We start from the raw sequence: 23,189 nt of genomic DNA, 5'->3' as shown, positions 1-23,189 counted from the left end.
CTACTTGCTGTTGTTATTTCAAAGCGACAGTTTAATGTCTTACACAAGTTAAAAACTTTACTTGTATGTCAGTTCTCAGTCGTAAGAGTAGGAAAAGGTGGTATAGTCAGTTTGCTTATAGCCTTCGTGGAAGCAGGTGTCAAAGTTGGAGTGGGGTACATTTGTACCCCAGTGTACGGTTGCCGTTAGCGTTTCGTGCTGTGAGTGGAAATGTGACTCGTGACAATACCAGTTTAAATACTGGTTGTTTTACTAGGTAAGTAACAATCAGTATTATATAATCGATTTTAAACATTTATTCCATAAATTTAATTTTGAAAACGTTCTCATTTTGGCCGAATTTTATTGTTTTATTGTTTATTTTTTGTAGTTTTTCAAAACAATGGCTCGCAAGTATAATGTGTGCACAGTAACTGCTGTAACAGTAACGTTGCGTGTTACCTATGTATTATTGGTCAGATTTTTTTCCCTTTCAATTTCCACTCCATTCCGTAGTATTTTCCAAAACCCGATTTTTAAACTTCAACTCTTCCAAATAATTGTACTTTTTCAAAAATATCGAAATTCCATTTTGTGCCGTTTCTGGACCATTCTTTCAACTTTTAGAATCATTTGATTTTTATTAAAATCGGTTGAAATTTCGCAAAGCTTTAGTAATTTTTGTGAAAAAAGTCGAAACCGCGATTTTTTACTCTATTGTGTTCAAACCAATTTATGTATCATTGATTCAATAAATTCCGTACTTTCACTTACACAGCTGTTTTCGCAATTGAAAAATGAAGAAAATTATGTATTATAAATTTCTGTTGTTTGTATTTTTACCTGCGAAAATTGCGATCCAACGCGTGGGGTACATTTGTACCCCAGTGCAACGTTCTAGGGTGGAAAAGGCAAGTGCAACGTTCTAGGGTTAAAGTACAATTCACACGATACATCAGGCTTCCGTCACCGGTAGGGAACGTCAACGGAACGTCAAGATTAGTTACATGCGATTAAATGGAAGCCACATACAACATCAACGGCACGGAACGTTTTGACGTATGGCACGTGTGAACGGGCAAAAGAGAAAAGTATTAAACTTATCCTGACGGAATGGTGACGTTCCGTTGACGTAGACGGAAGCTGATGTATCGTCTGAATCGTCCTTGAATCGCCACCAAATTGCCCACGGAACGCGCCATTTAGTCTCTCTTTATTGCCTAATTTGAAAATTCTAAACAATATATATTTTCCTATTCTTTATGTACACACACAAACTTATCAGCATATTAGGTAATCACCGTCGAACTATAGGAAAAATCAATGGTGAAATTGGTATTGCGCAACAAAGCTTACCACAATCTGACGTTCGTTAAAATTTTAAGTTACTAATCTTGTTCTATTATATTTACATACGATTCCACAATTTCCAATACTCGTTGGCCAAACGAAGTGCACTAGGCAAACATAGGACAAGCGAGAACACGCGATTTACTTAAAAAATGATTTTAAGCTTAAGCCAAACATGAACTGGCAAGTGCATTTCATCCGCCAAAAAAATTGTCTAAGTATTGAAATTGCCTTTAAATCGCATTCGAAAATTCACGATTTAAAGTTGGATATAGACACAAACGTCCAATGATAATGTTTTTATTTTCATCTGTCAAAACGCATCTAAAAGTAAATTTGAAATTTTATAAACTCAATCAATATTATAAATTTTATTTCTTCTAATTAAAAGTGAACCACAATAGATCTAAATACTGGTCTCAGTGGTTCGTCTCCAACAAAAAAAAATAAATAAAATGAAAGTGAAATTTTTGAAGAAAATATGTTTCCTACCTATGAAAAAATATCTAGATGATAAACACAGAGAACAGACATCCATGATCGAACAAAAATATTTAAAAAAACGTGTGTAAACATTTAAACTAATATACGATAAACACTAGCGCCGCCACATTAACTTATCCCAACTATCCGTCAAATCCATTCCGAAACCGGTTCAAAATCCTGAATGGATTCAGTATGGAATCTTACTCAAAGAAAACAACCGATTCCGACTCTATCGGTTGATGCATTTGAGCTGGAATTCATGCTGGAAGTTCAAACCGGTTCCGGACTAGTTTGACTGGGTAGAGGAATAACCGCTGTATATTCTGTCGAGCTCAGCCACAAAAAACATGACAACAGTAGTGCACCTGGTTTGGATATCTCAACTACCTTCGAAACCGTTAAAGATTTTACACAAGTTGAATGCTGAAGATGGACGTCTGTTCTCTATGTGACAAATTTCTTGTTGCATCATTAAGAATTTGTTTTTCCGGTTTCAGTTTATAGTACAATGAAATTTAGAGATTGAAATCTGTATAAAAAATACGATGGTGGGCGAACACTGGATTAAAGAGTGCAGGTAGTGACAGTCGAGGTTATCCACTGATAAATCCAATTTCTAGGTAAACATTTTCCGTATTTAAAACAACCAACCTAACCTCAACAATACAAAAATTTATTCCGGATCTCAATAATTCATAATAAAATATCCAATTCGACTGAATGTTTTGGTGTTAAACGAAACAACGAGTGTTTTCCTATCACCTGTAATTAAACTTTTTGTGAATCTATGTAATGTTTATCTTAAAATAATTAAAATAGAACACCCAGGTAACCAGTAAGCATTAGTGCATGCAGTAAAGCAGCATATAATTTGCATTTTAGATGCTTCTTGCCGTATATTAGCATTCGTTATGCATAACTGTTGTTAATCAGCATTCAAAAAACTGTTTAAAAACTTCTTGTCGGTAAGCAGCATGCTGAATGCACAACAGCAGCAAAGAAGCATTTTTATGGCACAGCAGTAATGTAGCCGTATATTTTGCCAAAAGCAACTTTTAAATAGCATTTAAAACGATTTAAATGCTTATCAGGTAGCCGTTAAGGTGCATTTTGCATGCTTATAGGTTACCTGGGCAGTCATCCTATATCATCAATGCAAGAAAATACTTTCGTTCTCATTTGACTGGTACCAATAATGACATCTAGTTGGCACGTCGAGCGGATAAGTTTTTTTCTCGTTTGAGAGCTAATTGCATAGGGGTAATTATCACAAGCGAGTAGAGTAAAACGTCAAAAACAATATTCAATTCGCCTGACAATGTTCGTCCGCCTTTTTTGACTGGGCGAGCTGCCTACTATACCTAATAAGAAATAATACTTAAAGAACTCATCAATTAGTGAATTAATTGTGGAGATACCGGGTGAAATTTAATATTTTTACATGATCCTTCAACTGGACCGAATGCTACTTTCGCAACAAATTGTGTTATGAGTTAAGTCTTGTTAGTAGTTAAAATTTCAAAAAATATAACGGGTAAGAATGAGAGATATTGTCTTAATAGACTTTTTTATTATATTCAATCTAAAAACATATCGATGCCCTAAGGTGAACCAAAAATCTATTCACGCTCTGAGCAAGTTTTAAGGTACCATTTAGGTCCTAGAACAACTGTTCAAATTCTTAGCTCGATCGGTGAAACTATATTTTTATCCCACGGAAGCTCTACCGAAGTCAGAGGTGCGATTGTGCAATGAAGGTTCTGTTAACACATTTCGGAGAGACTGGAGAGAGTCAATCATCGACGTCACATTCTGTAGTCCTTCATTGATGGCGAACATGGATTGGAGAGTATGCGAAACGTATATGCATAGCGACCACCAGGCGATTCGCTATCGGTCAACGGAATCCTACTGTAGCACGAAGAAGGATGACCCGCGAACGAAAGTAGAATACGATAGTTTCCAACAAAGTAGAATACGGTAGTTTCCAACGATAGTCTTCGTTAAGGCACTTTGGCCGAACGGCGGGACTGAAAACGTAGATGCGGTTGACTCAACAAGTAGTATTGTGACGGCTTGTGACGCCACAACGCCGCGCAAATTGGAACCACGCAATAGAAGGCGTCCAGCTTACAGGTGGAACGAGACGCTTTGTACGCTACGCGCTACTTGTCTCAGAACCAGAATATCGGAGCAAGATAGAGAAGCGCAAGGCAGCATTTCGGGAAGCTAGGGCCGCTTTAAAACGAGAGATCAGGCTTAGCAAGTCAGATTGCCACAAGAAACTTTGCCGAAAAGTAGACGCCAATCCCTGGGGCCATGCGTACCGAGTCGTGATGGCGAAAATGAAGCGCTCGACGACGCCAGCCGAAATGTGTCCTGGTAAATTGAAGATGATCGTTGAGGGTCGAAGGACGATCTAACTGTCTGGCCACGGACACCATACGGCGAAGAAGAAGGAGCAAACACGGGTGATCGGTAAGTGATTAACGATGAGCTCGCAGAAGTTTCGATGCGCCTGAAATCAAAGAAAGCCACCGGTCCGAATGGAATACCAAACGTGGTGCTGAAAGCTGCGATGCTGGCATATCCGGACATTTTCAGGATGGTGCTGCAGAAGCAACTTCCCCGAAATGTTGAAGGTACAGAAGCAGATGTTGCTTCCGAACCCAGGGAAGGTCGGTCCGGCCTCGTATAGGCCCATATGTCTGCTGGATACACTCGGAAAACTTCTGGAAAGAATCATCCTTAACAGTTCAGATTCCGCAAATGAGCATCTACAGTGGATGCAATTCGGACAGTGCTCGAGAGTACTGAGAAGGCATCTAAACAGAAGCGAAGAGGAGATCGATTGTGTGCTGTAGTCACGATAGATTTGAAGAATGTATTTAACAGCGCAAGCTGGGAAGCCATCGCTGCAGCGCTGCACAGAATGATAGTTCCCGACTATCTATGCCAGATCCTGAAGAGCTACTAGCGGAGTGCTTGTACAACGTACAATGAGTGAAGGGCAGAAGTCAATGCGAGTCACAGCGGGCCTTCCTCGGGGTTCCAGTCTCGGTTTAACTCTTTGGAACGGGATTAACGATGGGGTATTAACACTGCGGTTCCACAGGAATGTGAAAATCGCGGGTTTCGTGGACGTGTCACTAACTGTGATGGGTGAGATACTTGAAGAAGTGGAGGTGTCGGTGACGGAGACTATAGAAGCTATTGAGACTGGATAAACGGGGTCAAACTGCAAATAGCGCACCACAAGACGGAAGTGTTGGTAGTCAGCAGTTTCAAAGCGGTGCAGCGGATGCAGAGTGCCGTCGGAGGGCAAGTAATTGCATCGAAGCGTGCACTGAAGCAATTGGAAGTGATAATCGACGGCCTGTTGAGGTTCAACAACCATGTCAACTACGCCTGCGAAAAGTCGGCGAAGGCAACGAACGCAATAGCGAGAATCATGCCAAACGTCGGCAGCCCAAGAAGCAGCACGAGATGTCTGCTATCTACTGTTTCGTCATCGATACCCCGATATGGGTTTCCTACCTGGGGTGCTGCGCTGAAAATCAAGCGGAACCGTGAAAAGCTGAGCAGGACATTCCGGCTGATGGCCGCGTACAGGTACAGGTAAATATCGCATGAAGCATTATGCGTTATCGCCGGGATGATCCTCATATGCATCACTCTATCTGAGGATGTGGAATGATACAGCACATGATGCAAGGAGACTGCTCCGAGCGGACTGGTTGGCTAAGTGGCAGCTGGAGTGGGACAACACGCAGAAAGGAAGGTGGACCCATCGACTCATCCCAAATGTGTCGGCTTGGCTGCATAGGAAGCATGGAGAGGTGAACTTTCATTTGATGCAGTTTTTGTCCGGACACAGATGCTTCCGGAAGTACTTGCATCGGTTTGGACATGCTTCGTCACCCCTTTGCCGGATTGCGTGAATATGCAAGAGACACCGGAACACGTGGTCTTCGAATGGCCTAGGTTCGAAGAAGTTCATAGGGGTATGTCTGGTGTGATAGTTGACAATATCGTCAAAGAGATGTGCCACGGCGAGCATATGGGACGCTGTCAACAGAGCGGTTACGGGTAAACCCTCCGAGCTGCAGAGGAAGTGGCGAAGGGACCAACAAAGTAGCGCCATTGGCTAGAAAGTCGGCGTGAAATCACCGGGATTCGAGAGAAATTCCGCCGCCGGGGACCTCTCCATCGGTGTAGAGTAGGTCCACCGCCAGGGGCCAGTTGAGTAGTACGCGACGTAGGGTCGTTGGGTTAAGCTTTCGTAGACAAACATAGATTTAGGTGAAATCCTCCGTTGTGACCCTCATGATTTCGTGAGGTTTATGACGACCCTTACCTGTGCATTTTCATTGCTGTTGTTATACGGAGCTTGACAATGAGTAATATATGCTCCTGCTCTATCGATTCATTTAAACTGGCAAAGTATGGAAAACAGCCAACATTTTTCTCTAGAGCAGCACTTGCTGACAGGGATGTAATACACCTCAGAGCAAATAAAGAGAAGAATAAAAAACGCTCTTTGCACTTTTCATGCGAACCACAGCTCTTCTCTTTCACAATAAACCTCTTTACTCCGATGTGTGTGGCTCCCATACGTGCGTTCTACTCGATGGCTGCACACTAGAGTGACAAGTAAAAAATGACCCCTATCGGCCCACCCCTGAGTCGATTCCTAGTCCCACCAGGAGTATTTACTCCAAATTAGAAGCAACTCGTACAACTCTAGCTACCGGAGAATAGTGCCGCTAGGTGGCACTATATGCATCGTATTTTCACTGTAAGTGAAAATAAGAAAGAAAATTTAATTGTCTACAACTTTGTCGAAGACTGATAGTCAATCCGGCTTTGTTGAAAGGAGTTATAATACTTTTAACGAAGTGATATCTGAGTCAGTTTTGCATGGGGCCTAGCCGTGCATGGTTATGTATCAGTACCCGATTCTCACGAACTAAACGATTTCGTGAAATAATGGTTAGCTCAATAGTATGTTCAGAAGAATTATAGTAAATAATACGAGTGATGTTTCGGTTAGAACATTTTAGTTACACCTATGAGCGCATAGAGGGCGCCACACTAACTTTTCAACGGAAAGAGATAGAAATCAGGTATCTTCTACAAAGTTGTAGAACATGCATTTTTCAGAAATTCTTCCGAACATCTCAATATTCTATCTCTCCTCCATCAAAAGTTAGTGTTGGCGCCTTCTATGCGGTCATAGGTGGAACTAAAATGTTCTAACCGAAACATCACTCGTATTATTTACTATAATTTTTCTGAACATACCATTGAGCTAAACCTCACGATTATTCCACGAAAATGTTTAGTTCGTGCGAATCGAGTACTTATACCACTGATAACTGACATACAAGTAAAATTTTCAACTTGTGTAAAAAATAAAACTGTCGTTTTGAAATGACAACAGCAAGTAGCAACTTGCCACTGGCCGGCGCTTCGATCGGCCAGCAATAGCTATACGGGACTTGTGTGCAAACTTGAATACAATCGAAGACTCCATATCAAGAAGACTGGCAACTCTGTCCAGAATCCGGAGACAGTAACAGCAACGCCACTTGCGGGTAAAGGTGGTACTTTCCATAGTGATGCACACACACATATACATTTTTACATAAAGCTTCCTCCCTTCTTCCAATAGAGGCGCTGTAACCTCTGTCGCTTCTCGTTTGTATGGGGGAAGGAAACAGATATCAGTCTTCTTGATATGGAGTCTTCGATACAATGGTGACTCACGCATGCGAACCTGTATGCGATGGTGATTTTCAACGTATTTTCATTTAAATGTTTACACAGGTTTTTCGGAAAAGTTTGTTCCAGCTTATATGTCTGTTCTCTGTGCTTATACATAACTATGCACTGTTAGGCCCCATGCAACACTGGCCCAGACATCACTTCGTTAAAAGTTTAATAACTTCTTTTAACAAAGCCGGATTGACTATCAGTCTACGGCAAACTTGTAGACAATTAAATTATCTATCTTATTTTCACTTACAGTGATAATACGATGCATATAGTGCCACCTAGCGGCAAGAATGCGAGCTAGTGGGTTTTCTCCATGTAAATTGTCGAAAAATCCTATGCAAACTTCAGGCACGTTGGTCCGGTAGCTAGAGTTGTTCGATTTGCTTCAAATTTGGAGCAAATATTCCTGGTGAGACTAGAAATCGACTCAGGGGTGGGCGGATTGAGTTTTCAAAAAATCATCACCAATCTTGGTCCCACGCGCACAGAACAGAGAAGGCAACCAAAAAATATTTTAAAAACGATCTTCCGATTAATCTTCATCTGAATTGTAGTTTGATTCGCCTTCCCACCTGCTTGCCAGCGAGGGGAGCCACAAAAAATGGCTCTTCAAGGTGACTCTTTGAGCGAAATTGTGCAGCTCTTGGTGCACAGATCTTTCTCTTTTTCGTTTTCAAGTTTCTCTTTGTGCGGTCGTTCTGCACATCGCAGTGTTTTTGTGCTGCTCTATTTTTCATCGGTATATTTCCCTTTTTGTCGAAACATTGTGTAAGCAAATAACAAGCCTGCTGGCTGGTACATTTGTTCTGGATCTAGAAAATTACCGGAATTGTTTCGAATTTCTCTCGACAACGTCTTCACCATGATTAAATAATTTGGAGAAAAAAGTCATGGACAGATTCGCGCAGTCTCAATATTGATACTAAAAAATGAGTTTACTTACACTTTAATCTTTTGTTTCTTTGCTGTATTAATATTGTCAGTGCTTTTCCACAGGAGACGAGACGATTATTTCTCGCGTGTTTTTTGTAAACGGCCAATAAGCATGCTGTCAAAATTCACTTTGAGAGAAAATTCCGGACAAACCGTAGCTCACCGAGAATGGATGTTAACATTTTATGAAAAAGAAAAGTTTTCTCTTTCGTCTGCTGTTGTGATTTATGATCGGCGAATAATGGTTTGTCCAGAATTTCCTCTCAAAGTGAACTTTGACAGTATGCTTATTGACCCTTTTCAAAAAAAACGCGAGATTTGTCGTCGCAGCAAGATTCGCAGCGCTAAATATTCGGCGCACGATTCGTCGCAATGTATATCTTATGGGATGAATGACACTTTAAAAAAAGGTGGTGTAATTTTGTGTAAAAACCTTATTGTAAATAAAATATACGAAAACCTGAAACTTTAGAAGCACAGTTTTCAGTCAGTTTTATTGACAAATTGAGTTAAAGTAAATAATTAGCACACATTAAACTTGGGTAATACATACTTTTCGATGTTTTTCGGCAATTATTATCAAATGCGCCAATTCAATTCGTCGCCTCAAAATGATTGAATGGTTCGTTTCCAATGAAACGTACAATAAGTAATAGTTTTGAGTATGTGCATTATTTTAGAAATTTGCGCAAAAAAATTTAAGCTGGATACGTTGTAAGGTATACCATCTTTTATTCATCTCATTTGTATAAGCGCCGTACAATTTTGTTGATTACGAAGTTTTTAATCAATGGGTTCCATTCAAAGCCGTATTTTTGCTCGTACCATAGAAGCTGTCTGGTAGCAAAACTTACGTGAAAAATGCTAACATGTTTTTTTTATCCTAGCTTTGGAGGGAACATGGATATGGGGTCTGAGATAAAATAAGTGACTTTTTACCCTAAGTCGAATCCTAGGTACATCATCCCTAAAATCCTAAAAATATGCAAATACCCATCGATTTTGCGCAGCTGTCAAATCCGTTACCAAATTAATACTTATTTATGACGTGTCAGATGATCATGCATGTAATATCAACTTGGATGCTGTAATCCCTAAATAAAACAAAAAAAAGCAAAGAAAAAAATACATGATAAAAATAGTTTTATTATATGGTTTCAGCATTTGGCAAACTGCTGTTTTATTGCACAACCAAACCTGATCGTCGTCTTCTTCAACCGCCGAGCGAAAATCACCTAAACAATAAACAAATCGAGCTCTACCACAGCATCCATTTTGAACATTTGAATATCATTGCAGCACTGGATCACATATTACTAAACTAGTTTGGTTATAATAAAGATAATAATATAATCTTAGTACAAGCTACGTTTCCCAGTCTGGCTGGCACTCGCACTCTCACTAAAGTTTCATTGCAGTGATTCGGTTCCGGCGAACGGTCGTTTGTCCAGAAACAGGGACGACACACAGAGTTCGCGCTAGTCCGAGCGGTGCGTCCCGTATTTCACTTTCGTCCATTCTGCACGAACGTGTCGATATTGTTAAGGAAAAAGAGCTGGAAGTCTGTGGGATAGATAGCAGATGCATTGGTTTAAAAAAATCGTTTGCATTGAATTCTGATGATGCAACTAAGCGTTGGAGCGGAGCACGGGAATTCGATGGGAACACGCACACGAAACTGTTTGTTTCTTTCCTAAATTAAATGAACCAATGCCATGTACCCGATGTTAACAGTTAAATGGGTAAAGCTTCAGTCTAATGATAACCAGGAACCTTTGAAACAGCGATGATAATAACTTATTATTTACACTTCTAAAGTTAGGGAACTCCAACAATCAAACTACAACTCGAGGAGCGAGGTGTCGAGGACATCGAAATTTAGAGGTGTTGTTTCGATCAAAATACAACGAGCTGACGGATGATTGTCGGAGCCTTTCATGGTCTTCAATCAGTACATTATTAGAAACTAGCTAATACCCGTCGCGCGTTGCTGCGACTTTCAACGAAATAGGAGTAAAACACAATTCGTTCTGAAGCGTTATCTGGCGGGCAGATGATCTCCAACCAATAGCACACAAATACGCTCCATAACAATTTTTTTTATTTCGATTATAGAGGTTTTAACCTCATTCGCCTCTTCGGGTTAGAAAAATCTCTTATGAAAAATTTCAAGCCCTATGTGCGGGGTCGGGACTCGAACCCAGCTGCGCTGCGTACAAGGCAATCGATTTACCAACTACGCTACGCCCACCCCCTCCATAACAAATGTCAAATGTCTATCTTATGTTTATGACATTTTTCCGTTTCCTCAGAATTGTACATTCTACCAGAGAAACGACACATCTAATGTGCCGGGAATCGACTTGCTGATGGACATGACGCGTCCTGTAAGACGATTCCTGGTGATCGAATGACAGGCGATCAACGAGAGGACCCAGTAAGTTTAGCCGGAAAATTAGTCGGAATTCTGGTTGGTTCTAGTTAGTATTCGGGCTCCAATGACATATCGTCGCTAGCTAGCTTATGACAAGCGCCATTTTGCATATTTCAAGCAAAACGATAAATGGTATAAACAATTCAAAGAAGACAATTGATGCTTCTATCTATTCTGTATTAATCTGTAATATTACGAAGATCAGTTGACTATGTTGCGAGTTTTTACTATAAATGTAAACAAAAGTCGCACTCACACGTGTCATAGGTGTGTATTGATGACAAAATTTATATCGCGTGTCATAATCGTGCATGGAAAAAATGCCATAGAAAAAAATTATCAAAATATTAACTTTTATTCATATCTTTGGCTTCATTTGATCTATAAACAATCGGTGAGATGCATTTTGAAGGAAATGAGTCAATAGTTATATAATATGCTATATTCCCAGTTCAAAACTTAAATTGCATTTTTGTCACAATTCATGAATTTTTGTTTTCAAAGTTATTATGCCATTGTGTTTCTCAGATAGTTTTACATATAAAAACATCTTATACATCAAGATAATTTGAGACAATCCTCAGACGCAGTCATTTGAAGCAAAAAATTAAAAAATTCTCAGCACGTTTCTCGCTATATCTCAGTAACCAAGCACAATGTCAAAATTCTGTAAACGCCACTTTGTAGAGATTTTTTAGACAAGTAATGTGGCATATCTAACTCAGTTTACCCCAAAATGGCGTCTGTCATAAGATGGCACAACAGCGACGACATACGATTCTAATTAGAATCGATTGTGTCACTGGAGTCGGTTCATTTTCCTACTGAACTGTACTGTGGATGTGTGCAATGAGGATCAAAGGTTGTTTTTGACCTACATCATCATTATTCTACAAAAAGTGAGACTCGACAAATGAGATAGGCATTTTATGACAGCTGCCTGCGGTGGGATATTAAGCTTGTTATTGGCTCAGAAAAAGTCAATCTAAACCGTTAATTTCGTGCATACAGTGAGGTTTATATCTATCGAGATGACCTGGAATAATTGCGTTGAGATTTCTCTGTAGCCTATCTGTACGGCCGTAGTAGATTTTAGGGGCGTTAACGCTAGATCCCCTATATGTGAAGTGGACCGTTTACTGGAGGATAAAATGCGTATCGACAAATGTAAAATATTCATATAATTCAATTTTGCCATATTTGAAATATTATACTTCTTGGATTCAAGGAAGAGCATGAACGTTTTGTTGTTCGCAACAAAATGAAACACTTTGTTGAGTGTGACAAGATCCCCGTGTATGTTGAAGATAATGCAGTGGAGGTACGACTACATGATCTGCCTCCAAATACACTCGACGGCGATATTCGAAAATTTATGTTGTAACCTTGAGCTGCCTCCCAAAAATGTTCGAGAGTATGTTGCTAGATAGTATGTATCCCACATTAAAAAACATCATTACGTTGGACCAGCATGGGTTTGTGAGAAAGCGCTCGACAACTACGAATATGATGAGCTTCCTGTCGACACTGATTGAAAAACGACAACAGATCGATGCAGTTGTATATCGATTTCTCGAATGCGTGTTCCTCGTCAGCGTGCTGTGGAAAAGCTAAGACGAACTCGATTGCCGGACTGGCTGACTAATTGGGTCTCGTCGTACCTTGCGAGCCGTAGCGCCTTTGTGCAACTTGAAACAACACTCGGCTCCTTTCCACAATACATCGAGCGTTCCTCAAGGGAGTTATCTCGTACCTCTTCTTTTAGCGCTGGTTGTGAACGACCTCTGCAGTGAATTGTTGTCGTCTAATGTCATGTCTGCAGATAATCTGAAAATTTATCGTGTTATAACAATTATGGTAGACTGTCATGCATAGCAAATGGACGTCGATAGCATCATCGACTGGAGTGACAGAAACGGCATGAGTGTGAATATTCAAAAATGCAGCACAATCACTTTCACACGAGTATATTCTCCGATCATGTCGAATACTCGATGAGTTCTGGTCCCGTGGAACGAGTTGCATCCGTCAAGAACCTTGGTGTCATTCTCGACCGCAAGTTACGCTTAAACGTGTATTTCTTTTCCGATAGCTAAAGCCTACGCTGTGCTTGGACCTGTCAAACGCAACAGTCCTGCGCTTCTAGAAAATCCAGCCCTCATCGCACCCAGTACGGCCAGAACTATCAATTGTATGTTTGCTGTCAGCTCTTCAATAGTGTCTATCATTTGTTTGATTTTTTTTCATTTTGTTTATTTGACACGGCTCATAGCGGTAGCTTAACGAAGCCGTGGATCTTTCATGTGTTTACAATATGTAAAAAATAAAAATAAAAACAAGTATTATTGATTGTCCATTGGATCTCGTGCGCGCAACTTTTTATTGTCCATTGGATCTCGTGCGCGCAACTTTTTCGCGGCTCGCCTACTGCGTCATGGGGACCATTTAATTCTCTCCTGTCCTCAACATCAAGGTCATCATCATTAAAAGTGCCTTGGTGCTCGCGACCAGATGTTCTTTCCTGCTTCTTGCACTTACCAGTGACCAATGTTAATCCGTCGTCATTTTTTTTTTGTATTTCGTTTATTTGACACGGCTCATTGTGGTAACTTAACGGAGCCGTGGGTCTATTAAATTATTACAATATGTAAAAATAAAAATGAGTAAAAAAATATTATGAAGCATCATTCGGGTCTCGTCCACGCAACTTTCTATTGCGCGGGGAGATCTTCTTTCGTGGTAAGGTACCATTTTTCTGCTCGCCTAGTGCATCTTGTGGGTCGATTATTTTTTTTGTTACCGTCGATGTCATCATCATCTATGGTGTCTACATGTTCACGATCAGATGTTCCTCCTTTCTTATTGCCCTTACGGGTTACGAGAGTAAAGCTGCTGTCATTGGTATTGGCTTCCTCGTCGATGGTGCTAACAGTTGATTCTGAGGCATTAGATGCTGCTTTTATAGTTATTATGGCCTGAACAGCTGCCACAAAATTGGTAACCGTTTGTGGTTCTGGTCATGGTATTGAAGTCTGTGCTTCAGATTGGTTTTCCGAAGATGTATGGCGAATTGGCTGTGATGAATTCTCCTATTCCGCACAAGGTGTTCCATGATGTGCTGTCTGGTTGCAGTATTTGCACGTAAGTGTCTGCCCTTCGTGGGTGCATAGCGTGGTCGGTTTAATGTTAGTTCCATTATAATTGAATTGAATAGTCAAGTGGGAGGGAATAGGTCTTTCCACTCGCATCTTCACCACAAGAACACCGTTAGGAGTACCCGGGAAGAAGTTTCTCCAAGTATCAGGTGTAACGGATTCCACTTCTCCGAATTGCGACATGTATTTTGTAATTGATTCACGGGGAGTACGCGGTGATAAATCATGTAGTCTCACATCTATAAAATTATTTTCTATGTACACTGGGATCTTCATTTCAACACTGTCACTTTTAATCACGTGTTTCAGGTTGTTCTGTAAAGCGAATTTCTTTGCTTGGTCTAATGTGGTGAATGATATCAATACTGCACTGCGCAGATGATGATATTGAAGATAGGTGACGTCCTTAAGCCTAAGCTTCATGTTCACCTTCAGAAAATGTTCCAGCTCGCGGAGACTCGGTCGTGTAGAACAAAATCTCAAGTCAACAACCGCTGTGTTGGGTCGAAGCAGCGCTTTTTCATCAAATTCACTCATGATGGCAGGAGTACATACAATGGTTCTTTTGTTCTAGACGCACTAACTGTCGTTCACTTTGCTCGTTTGTTACCCTTGTTTAGAGGGACTTTGGCAGAAGTAAAAGTAGTTCGAACGGTTTCCTTTGTTCTTAAGACAATGCACACAAGATAACAGTACTGTGTTGTGGGGACGGGCATAGCGTAGTTGGTAAATCGATTGCCTTGTACGCAGCTCACCTGGGTTCAAGTCCCAACCCCGCACATAGGGTTAGAGATTTTTCCTAAAGAGATTTCTCCAACCCGAAAAGAGGCGAATGACCCTAAGGTTAAAACCTCTATAATAAAAAAATAAAGAAATAAATAAGTACTGTGTTGTGGTTCGTTTTGCGCTGGCTCAGGCAGCGGCAGAATTTCGTGACCGGCGTCTTTGGTGGTTGTAAATCGACTGATCCGTCGTCATTGTTATTATCTTCTTCACCGATGTTGCTTAAAGTGGTTTTTGGGGTCCTGGATGCTGCTTTGGCGGTTGTCAATATGGACTGAACAGCTGCCACAAATTTGGCAACCGTTTGTGGTTCAGGTATTGGTATTGAAAACTCCTTTTTGGGCTGGTTTGCCGTGGATGCGTTGGCAATCGGTAGAGATGCATTCTCCTCTGTATCTTCCGCGCAAGGTTGTCCGTGGTGCGCTGTCTGATTACAATACTTGCACGTAGGAGTTTGCCCCTCATGGGTGCATAACGTAGGTTGGTTACTAGTAGCTTCGTGGGTTTTGAGTTTTATAGTTAAGTGGGAGGGGATAGGTCTTTCGATCCGCATCCTCACCACAAGAACGCCGTTAGGTGTACCCGGGAAGAAATTTCTCCATGTTTCAGGTGTAACGGATTCTACTTCTCCGTATTGCGACATGTATTTTGCAATTAGATCAGGAGGTGTACGTGGTGATAGGTCATATAGCTTTACATCTACATAGTCTTTTTCTAAACACACGGAAATCTTAATTCCAACTTTATCACTTTCAGCCACGTGCTTCAAGTTGTTCTGCAAAACGAAACGTTCGGCTTGGGCTAACGTGTTGAATGATATGAGTACTACATTGCGAAGATGATGATACTGTTGATACATAACCTCCTTGAGCTTAAGCTGCATCTTCACCTTCAGCAGGTATTCCACTTCACGAAAACTCAATCTTATTGAACAGAATTTAAAGTCAACGAGCGCTGTGTTGGGTCGGAGCAAGAGATTTTTCGTCAACTTTACTCATAATGGCAAGAATAAATTAAAAGTTTCCTCTGTTCTCGAGACAATGCACACTAGATCGAGAGGTTGCTAGTTGTTGTTCACTTGGTTCGATTGTACATCTGACTTGGGCAGAAGTAGAAAGTAGACTGTTTGTTTGATTTTGATTTTAACAAAGTATCATTTAAATTAAAAACATTGAAACATTCATGACCCTACCAAGTAGCTCAGCCTATTCTGAGAGCACTCTGTGTATTTATGACAATCAATCTCCCATGTGTCAGTACTGCACACAATCTACACTACTATTGCGGCAACAGCCAACAACCCCAACGAAAAGAGAGGAAATATGGATCGTAATCCGCAAAGCGAAGAAACTAATAACAGCAAGTAACAATCAGTCTACTTTTTCATCTCGAACGGATCGGAAGCTAAAATCGTTCTGATTGTAAACAGTGCAGTGAATCGAACGAACATTCTACCTAATGTCTGCTGTCTACATGTACCACGACAGCGCTATAAGCAAGCTAAACATTCGGAAAATAAGTCGTCCCAAGCCAATGTGAACAATAAAGCACCGTTACTTTCATCGGTGTAGTATCGAACGTATTTTTCAAGATGTTTTAAACTCAGCTGCAAAATTTGAACAATCTTTGGTACAATATGGTGGCCGTTCGCCCTAGTGTTCGCGAAGTGGAACAGTTATTAAATGTGCAAATGCAAAATAAACTTACGGAAATCGTCGTCAATTAATTCCACCACACTCGTAATGCTGTACCGATAATATTTAAAACTAGCCATGGCGGAAAGTTTTGCTATGGAAAATAACATGCAACAACGCTGAGCATAACAATGTTAGAAGTAAGATACCCGTTTTTACTGACGTTAATAAGATTGATGTCGTTCTGCAAGATCTAACCTGCGTACTACCAATAAATTCATTTCAACCATCATGTCGGAATACGAAACGGTGGAATTCGTTAAGTTTGAAACCTGATTTTTTTCCATGTATTTCTAATAATCTTCGTGTCGTAAGAAAACGAGTAACAAAACCTATTCCTTCCTATCTAAGCTTCCAATACGCAATTGACGGTGTAACCAAATCTCAAATCACGCTGTGCACATATGAATAACAGACCCCTACGTGTCAGTTATGAAACAAAAGCCTTTAATGAAACAATATTAATTGTAAACGAACGCATCACAAAGCCCCCATCAACATCAATTAAATCACAAACAACCGGAGTTGCTATCCAGAAACTCCCAGTACAACCTACAGTAAAGTAGATGACAAAAAATGCGGATACATGATCGTGACTCATAGGTCCCTCAAACAACGATAACGATAAACCAAGAGAAAGCGGACTAAGAGACCCTCAAGCAACAACAGTCGATGCAGCCAATGGATCTCTAATAAGAAAGAAGATCTTTACAGGGATTTGTGCCTTGGCATGTCTTCTCATAATTTTCCTGATCGAAAGGAAAGTAGAAGGAAGGAAGTAGAATTGGGAGGGTGGGAAGATAACAGCACAAAACAAACGGTAGGTAAGTTAAACTCACAAGTAGTTCAAATCACCTGCGAGAGAGCCTTAAGCTCTTTACCGCATTGGATTAGGAAGTTTAGTATGTCTCTTAGTTTCAGTCGACCAAACACGATGTCGTCTACGTAAGGACAGCCGAAAGCTCGAAATTGCAATTGCGCTACTACTGTGCAGTTGCATATCAGGTGATACGAGGCTACGTAGTCGGATTTGCCAAGGTAACATGATAATGACTCAGCGCGCTGAATAGTTGCCATGTGATAATTGAGTTTGCAGTGGTCGGTTAAAGCCCTGATCAGCATGCCGCAGTGGAATTCCGAAAAAAATGTGGGAGATTTATTGAAATTACACGGAGTCGTAGTTAAAGCACCAGTCTACATCATGAGCGCCATTCTTTGCAGATGGTTTAGCTGTGACTGGACCGTCATCACCTCTCCCCTCTGTCACCACACAAGGCATCCGTATGACAGTATTGGACGAACAATTGTCGTGTAAGTCCAATAAATGAATTCAGGTCTTTCTAAACATTCGTCTGCACTGATCGAAGGCCATGAACAAATAGATTATCACTACTAGAGGAAGCAAAGCGCTACTGTCTCCATGTATTCACGGACTGAAACATGGGGTCTCGCTCTAGCATATTGTATCCCATTACTTTGACATGTACCCGGAGCAATATGTGTCAAACTAATGGGCCTAGCATTTGAAAGAGCGAGATGATAAACTGTCAGTATTAACAGCGACATGTGATCTCTAGTAGTTATAATCTCTTTTCCATAAACGCTTTCTTGGTTTCGAGCCCAATATGAGTAGACTAGTTCAGTTTGGAATCCAATATAACTCCAACGTATTTAACTTGATCTGCACACAGTAGCTCATAATCAGAGAACTGCAAGTGACCAACCCAGATTATTATTCGCTTAATCGTGAAAAGAACCATTGAAGCTTTGTTTGCACTAACTGTAACTTGTCGACACCCTGTTCGACAGTTCTTAATGCTTGTTGCATAAAGTCAAAGATTGTTCCGATGCAAAGCCCAGTAATTAGTAATTGGTAATCACCAGCAAACCCGTAGGTTTAAAATTCAAGTTCATTGAGTTTACTTAACAAGTCGTCGGCAACCAGGTTCCATAGCAAAGGTGACAGAATGCCACCCTGAGGACACCCGCAAATACTCAATTTCCTAATCTTTGCCTGTCTCAGTGACGAGCAAAGAATACGGTTACTAAGCTTTAGACAAGCCGATACTCCAAGACCGCGCGTCGCGTGTATCTCTATGCACATAAGGGTTGACCGCAAACTTAAGCGCATCTATACGAGGGAACATTTGAGGAGTTGTGCTTGAACGAGCCAATGTTCTTGAAATATTGCCCAACTGAGTTAATGACAGCTGATGATGAAGACACTAGTAAATAAAAAAGTACGTTTACAAGTTTTTCTTTTGCTCCGATTAAACAAGAAAGAATAGAAATGGAGACGATGTATGAAAACAGACAGAATGAGATTTTGATTTCAATAACATATGTTGTCACCTGTTTCTTCTGATATAATTCCGAATGACTATTAATGAGATTTGTTTTTGAATAATTTTTATAACCCGAATAATGATGATCATGAAAATTACTTATAGACGAATAAATATTCTTAAGACTCATAGCAGAAAAGTTGAAGTTGGATTACTTAAGTAGTGAATATTCTTTAATAATCACCAATCAATATAAGGTACCAGTAGCTAATCGTCAGTTTTCTTATCACACAAGAAGTAAAGTTTTTTGTTAGTTCATCTCAGGTCTCAATTTTGAACAGAAGCAATTTCCCGGAAAAAATACCGCTAAATTGATTATTTTACGTGAATTACAATTTACTAATACACAAGAATGAAAGACAGGGCGCGCTACTTACAATGTTAAAATGTTGATGTGGACACACTGATGTTTTTAGAAACCTTTTACCAACTGCAATATCTGTATATGTAACACAAAAGTACCCAGTTACACACCTAGGGTAGCTCAAAATCTGACAAAGGATGTTACTACGAAAATGTCAGATTTTCAAGAAACCCCCACTATACGCATTCTCGTTGTGAGTCACATTTGGATGAAATAATGTGCAAAAATGAGCGCCTGATAGCAATTCAAATCAACCCAACCGGCCTGTCCGTACCTTCATAGTTGATCCTGCCATCCTTGTCAGCATCCGCTAGCTCCAGCATCTCGTTCAGCTGATACTCTGTCACGTTTTCGCCGATCATATCCATCGCTGACTTGAGTTCATCGCGGGTAATGTATCCATTTCCGTCGCGATCAAATACCCTAGAAATTGAAAAAAATGCTGTCAAGGATTTTTGTCATTCGGTTGATTTAAGGCTCAAGTTACCTCAAGGCTTGGTAGTATGCGTAAGAAAAATTGTGTTCAGCTTTGCCACCAGATTATCCATTTAAACCTTTTCAAAACTCTAAAAGAAGAATATCAGTCGATTTATTAGATCATCACGATTCAATTCATGCAAAATACCTGCTGGAAAAACCATCGGCTTAGCTGGATGGTGCTTTTGAAAAAGTGGCTGTGATTTTTTATCACACTACCACACCGAGCTGGGGTACGCAACACAACTGCGCAATGAAAAAACCACAGCCACTTTTTCAAAAGCACCATTTAGCTAAGCCGATGGTTTTTCCAGCAGGTATTTTGCATGAATTGAATCGTGATGATCTAATAAATCGACTGATATTCTTCTTTTAGAGTTTTAAAAAGGTTTAAATGGATAATTCGGTGGCAAAGCTGAACACAAATTTTCCTACGCACACTACCAAGCGTTCAATTCTAACACATGCTTAAAAAAGGTAACTTGAACCTTAATTGAATCATAATTACCTGAATGCCGCTACCAGATCCTGTGTGAGGTCATCGTCGGCTGCCTGGGTAGCACTGTTACTACTACTGCTGCTGCTTGTGCTTTCTTCCGTCAGTGCCTGAATGCGTGCAACCCACTGGAGGAACTCGGTTTCGTCTATCAGTCCACTGCCTGAGGATAAGAGTAAATGGTCAACAAACGTCGGAAGAGGACACGCCGAAGGCAAAAAAAGTGATAAAGAAAAGTTGCAAGATGTAAAAAAACATATGTAGTGCTGCTACTGTTGGAATACAAATGATATTTGTGGGAATTCGATAATATTCTATATTCAAATTTACATAGCAATCTAATATTTAAAATCTTTTTAACCCTTTCATGTCCAACTTTTTTCTAGTGCATGTAGGGTTTCAAAACTATTTTTCCTTGAAAACGGTGGGGTCAAGAAACGCGAAAAGCCTATTTTCATAAAGATAGGTGCTTCTATGGCAGTGCTAGAAGCTGGTCAATTTTTACCTTCTAATGCTCAATACAATTCTCCTAGAATAATTACAATAGACCAATTACGTGGAAAACTTAGCCAACGACAGTCTACATTGATAAGTTTTATCATTTTTCAAGAATATTGTACCATAACGAAGATATAAGAAAAAATCATTTTCCGTCGTAAACTGTCCCTGGCAGCACTGCTCCATCGGAATCCAATCAGACTAATTGCAATAACTTCAGTTCTAGAGCTGATCCTTGTAACTGTTAATACTCAAATTAAAGGCAATAATCACATTAATGAGTCTTACTTGTATTTGTGAGCAAATCTCGCCTCAATTAAAAGTTATAGCTGTTTAAAAACGTTGTTTTTTTTTTTTATTTCAATTATAGAGGTTTTAACCTTAAGGTCATTCGCCTCTTCGGGTTAGAAAAATCTCTTAGGAAAAATTTCTAACCCTATGTGCGGGGTCGGGACTCGAACCCAGGTGCGCTGCGTACAAGGCAATCGATTTACCAATACGCTACGCCAACATGGGCATGAATGGGTTAATATTTGTCACTTGACTTTTGTTATCTCTGTTCAATACCAAAAAATATAATTGAAGATTGAAACGAAAAACAATGGGTGGGTAATGTCTGTGATATAATCGGAGTGTCGTGTTTACTCTTCGGACGTTAATTCAAATTTAATCATATTCAATGGAATCACGTTTGAATAGGAAATTGTTATTTAAAATTTATTATGGTGGTTCTGAAAAAAACCTTTGATATTGGCGTTAGTGTTGATGGGTGATGTGCTGAATTCGAAGACATATGACTAGGGATTCCTATATACATATACATGGATATGTACATTCATACAGGAACATCAACAATAGAGTGGGACATAGTTATATGAAAAAAATAAAATTTCGCTCTGAATAACTTTTTGGGTCCCATTTAGCTCCTAGAACAACTCTGCAAATTTTTAGTTCGATCGGTGAAACTATATTTTTGCGCCCACGGTTTAAAGTTTGTATGGGATTTCGTATGGGGAAAATGTCTTTTGCAAATTAATTCTTCCAAGTGTCACCCGTTACCTGCTAAAAATAGATGTCAGATTTTTTATAGGAAATTTTTCAAGGAAACAAAGTCTAGAAGATCACGAAACGATCTGATGCTTGTTGAAAAAGTTATTAAGCAATAGCCGGTTGATGCCCTGAAGATTGATGAAAATTTCACTTTTCATAGCATCACTGCTGCTGACCGTCGGAATATATACAAAATCTTTAACTTTTTCTTATTATGTACCAAAGGAAACTCAATTTATCCCTCAAAACTCTTGCGAAGTGGTCAAACAGTATAGATGAATGATTTAGACACATTAAGAGCAGATCAAAACAAAATTGCATATAATTGGACAACCAACAACAGTGGTGCTAGAAAAAATGAATATTTTATCAATCGTCAGAGCATCAATTGGTTTCAGCTTAATAACTTTTTTCTCAAGCGTCAGATCGTTTCGTAGTGTAGACTTCATTTCTTTGTAAAATTTCCTACAAAAGCCATATAATGGTTTCTTTTTAGGAAGCAATAGGCGACTCCTGGATGAATTATTTTGTGAAAGTTAATTTTCTCATATAAAATCCCATGTAAACTTTAAACAGTGGGCGCAAAAATATAGTTTCGTGGATCGAGCTAAGAATTTGCACAGATGTTCTAGGACCCAAATGGTACCCAAAAAGTTGCTCGGAGCTGGAATCTATTTTTTTGTCCCACCCTAATCAACAACACTAAAAAGCTATCGATGGCAATCGTTTATTTAATTGGATTTGTTTTCAATTAATTTCAATCGTATCGGTTTATGCTTTGATGCCACCGCACTGCAGAAGAGTATCTAAGGACCATTGTCCAATCGAAACCAGTTTGGATTCAACGATTATTTGTGATGATCTGATGATGACACAAGATCCGCCTTCGATATTCTTTCTAAAAGATATAGCTTATATTTTACCAATATAAACGGTACCAGGACAAAAACAACAAAAGTGGACGGAAGAGAATTGAAAACTTTGTCTGTTGCTCGTTTGAATGGAAATCGTATTGGTATATCATAATTCAATTGAACAGACTAAAACCAAACTGTAGTCGGTTGCAGACGCAATTTCAAGCCCGATGCCCGATCAGTGGGGCATAACTAAACTATAACAACCGAATTTATTTCTTTCAAAAATATTTCGAAACAGAATCCGCTGTAAATTGAGTTGTTAAAATAACAAGAAATAAAACAAAAAACTGTCTAGCTGTAACGAAGTTGTAACAAAATTTGAAATGGTTTTATCAAAGAGATTAGATAGAAACTGTAATAGTTATAATCATCAAATGACAGTGATCCAGTAACAAACTATCAATGTTTATTATGTTTTTGTTTTCTTTTAAGATTTTTCAATTAGTACTT

The 23,189-nt window shown here is 39.7% G+C and overlaps 1 protein-coding gene across 10 annotated transcripts in view; it reads right to left on the bottom strand.

Moving 5' to 3' along the window:
- Positions 1–23,189, bottom strand: part of LOC131692791 (calcium-binding protein E63-1) — a 255,018-nt gene that overhangs the window by 9,309 nt on the left and 222,520 nt on the right. For 9 of the 10 annotated variants that reach the window (XM_058980061.1, XM_058980062.1, XM_058980063.1 and 6 more), the window contains 3 exons: positions 20,287–20,437; positions 19,576–19,724; positions 9,235–10,089 (listed from right to left, as the gene is read on the bottom strand). In XM_058980061.1, the coding sequence (XP_058836044.1) occupies positions 10,031–10,089; positions 19,576–19,724; positions 20,287–20,437 (359 nt within the window). In that variant the 3' untranslated portion in view covers positions 9,235–10,030. Of the gene's footprint in view, positions 1–9,234; positions 10,090–19,575; positions 19,725–20,286; positions 20,438–23,189 lie in introns of those variants that run through there. The other variant, XM_058980060.1, reaches the window with a different exon arrangement.

This window comes from Topomyia yanbarensis, chromosome 3 (assembly GCF_030247195.1).
Source record: "Topomyia yanbarensis strain Yona2022 chromosome 3, ASM3024719v1, whole genome shotgun sequence".
Lineage (NCBI taxonomy): Eukaryota > Metazoa > Arthropoda > Insecta > Diptera > Culicidae > Topomyia > Topomyia yanbarensis.
The sequence above is the reverse complement of the archived record's forward strand: the minus strand, read 5'-3'. Positions and strand labels throughout refer to the sequence as shown.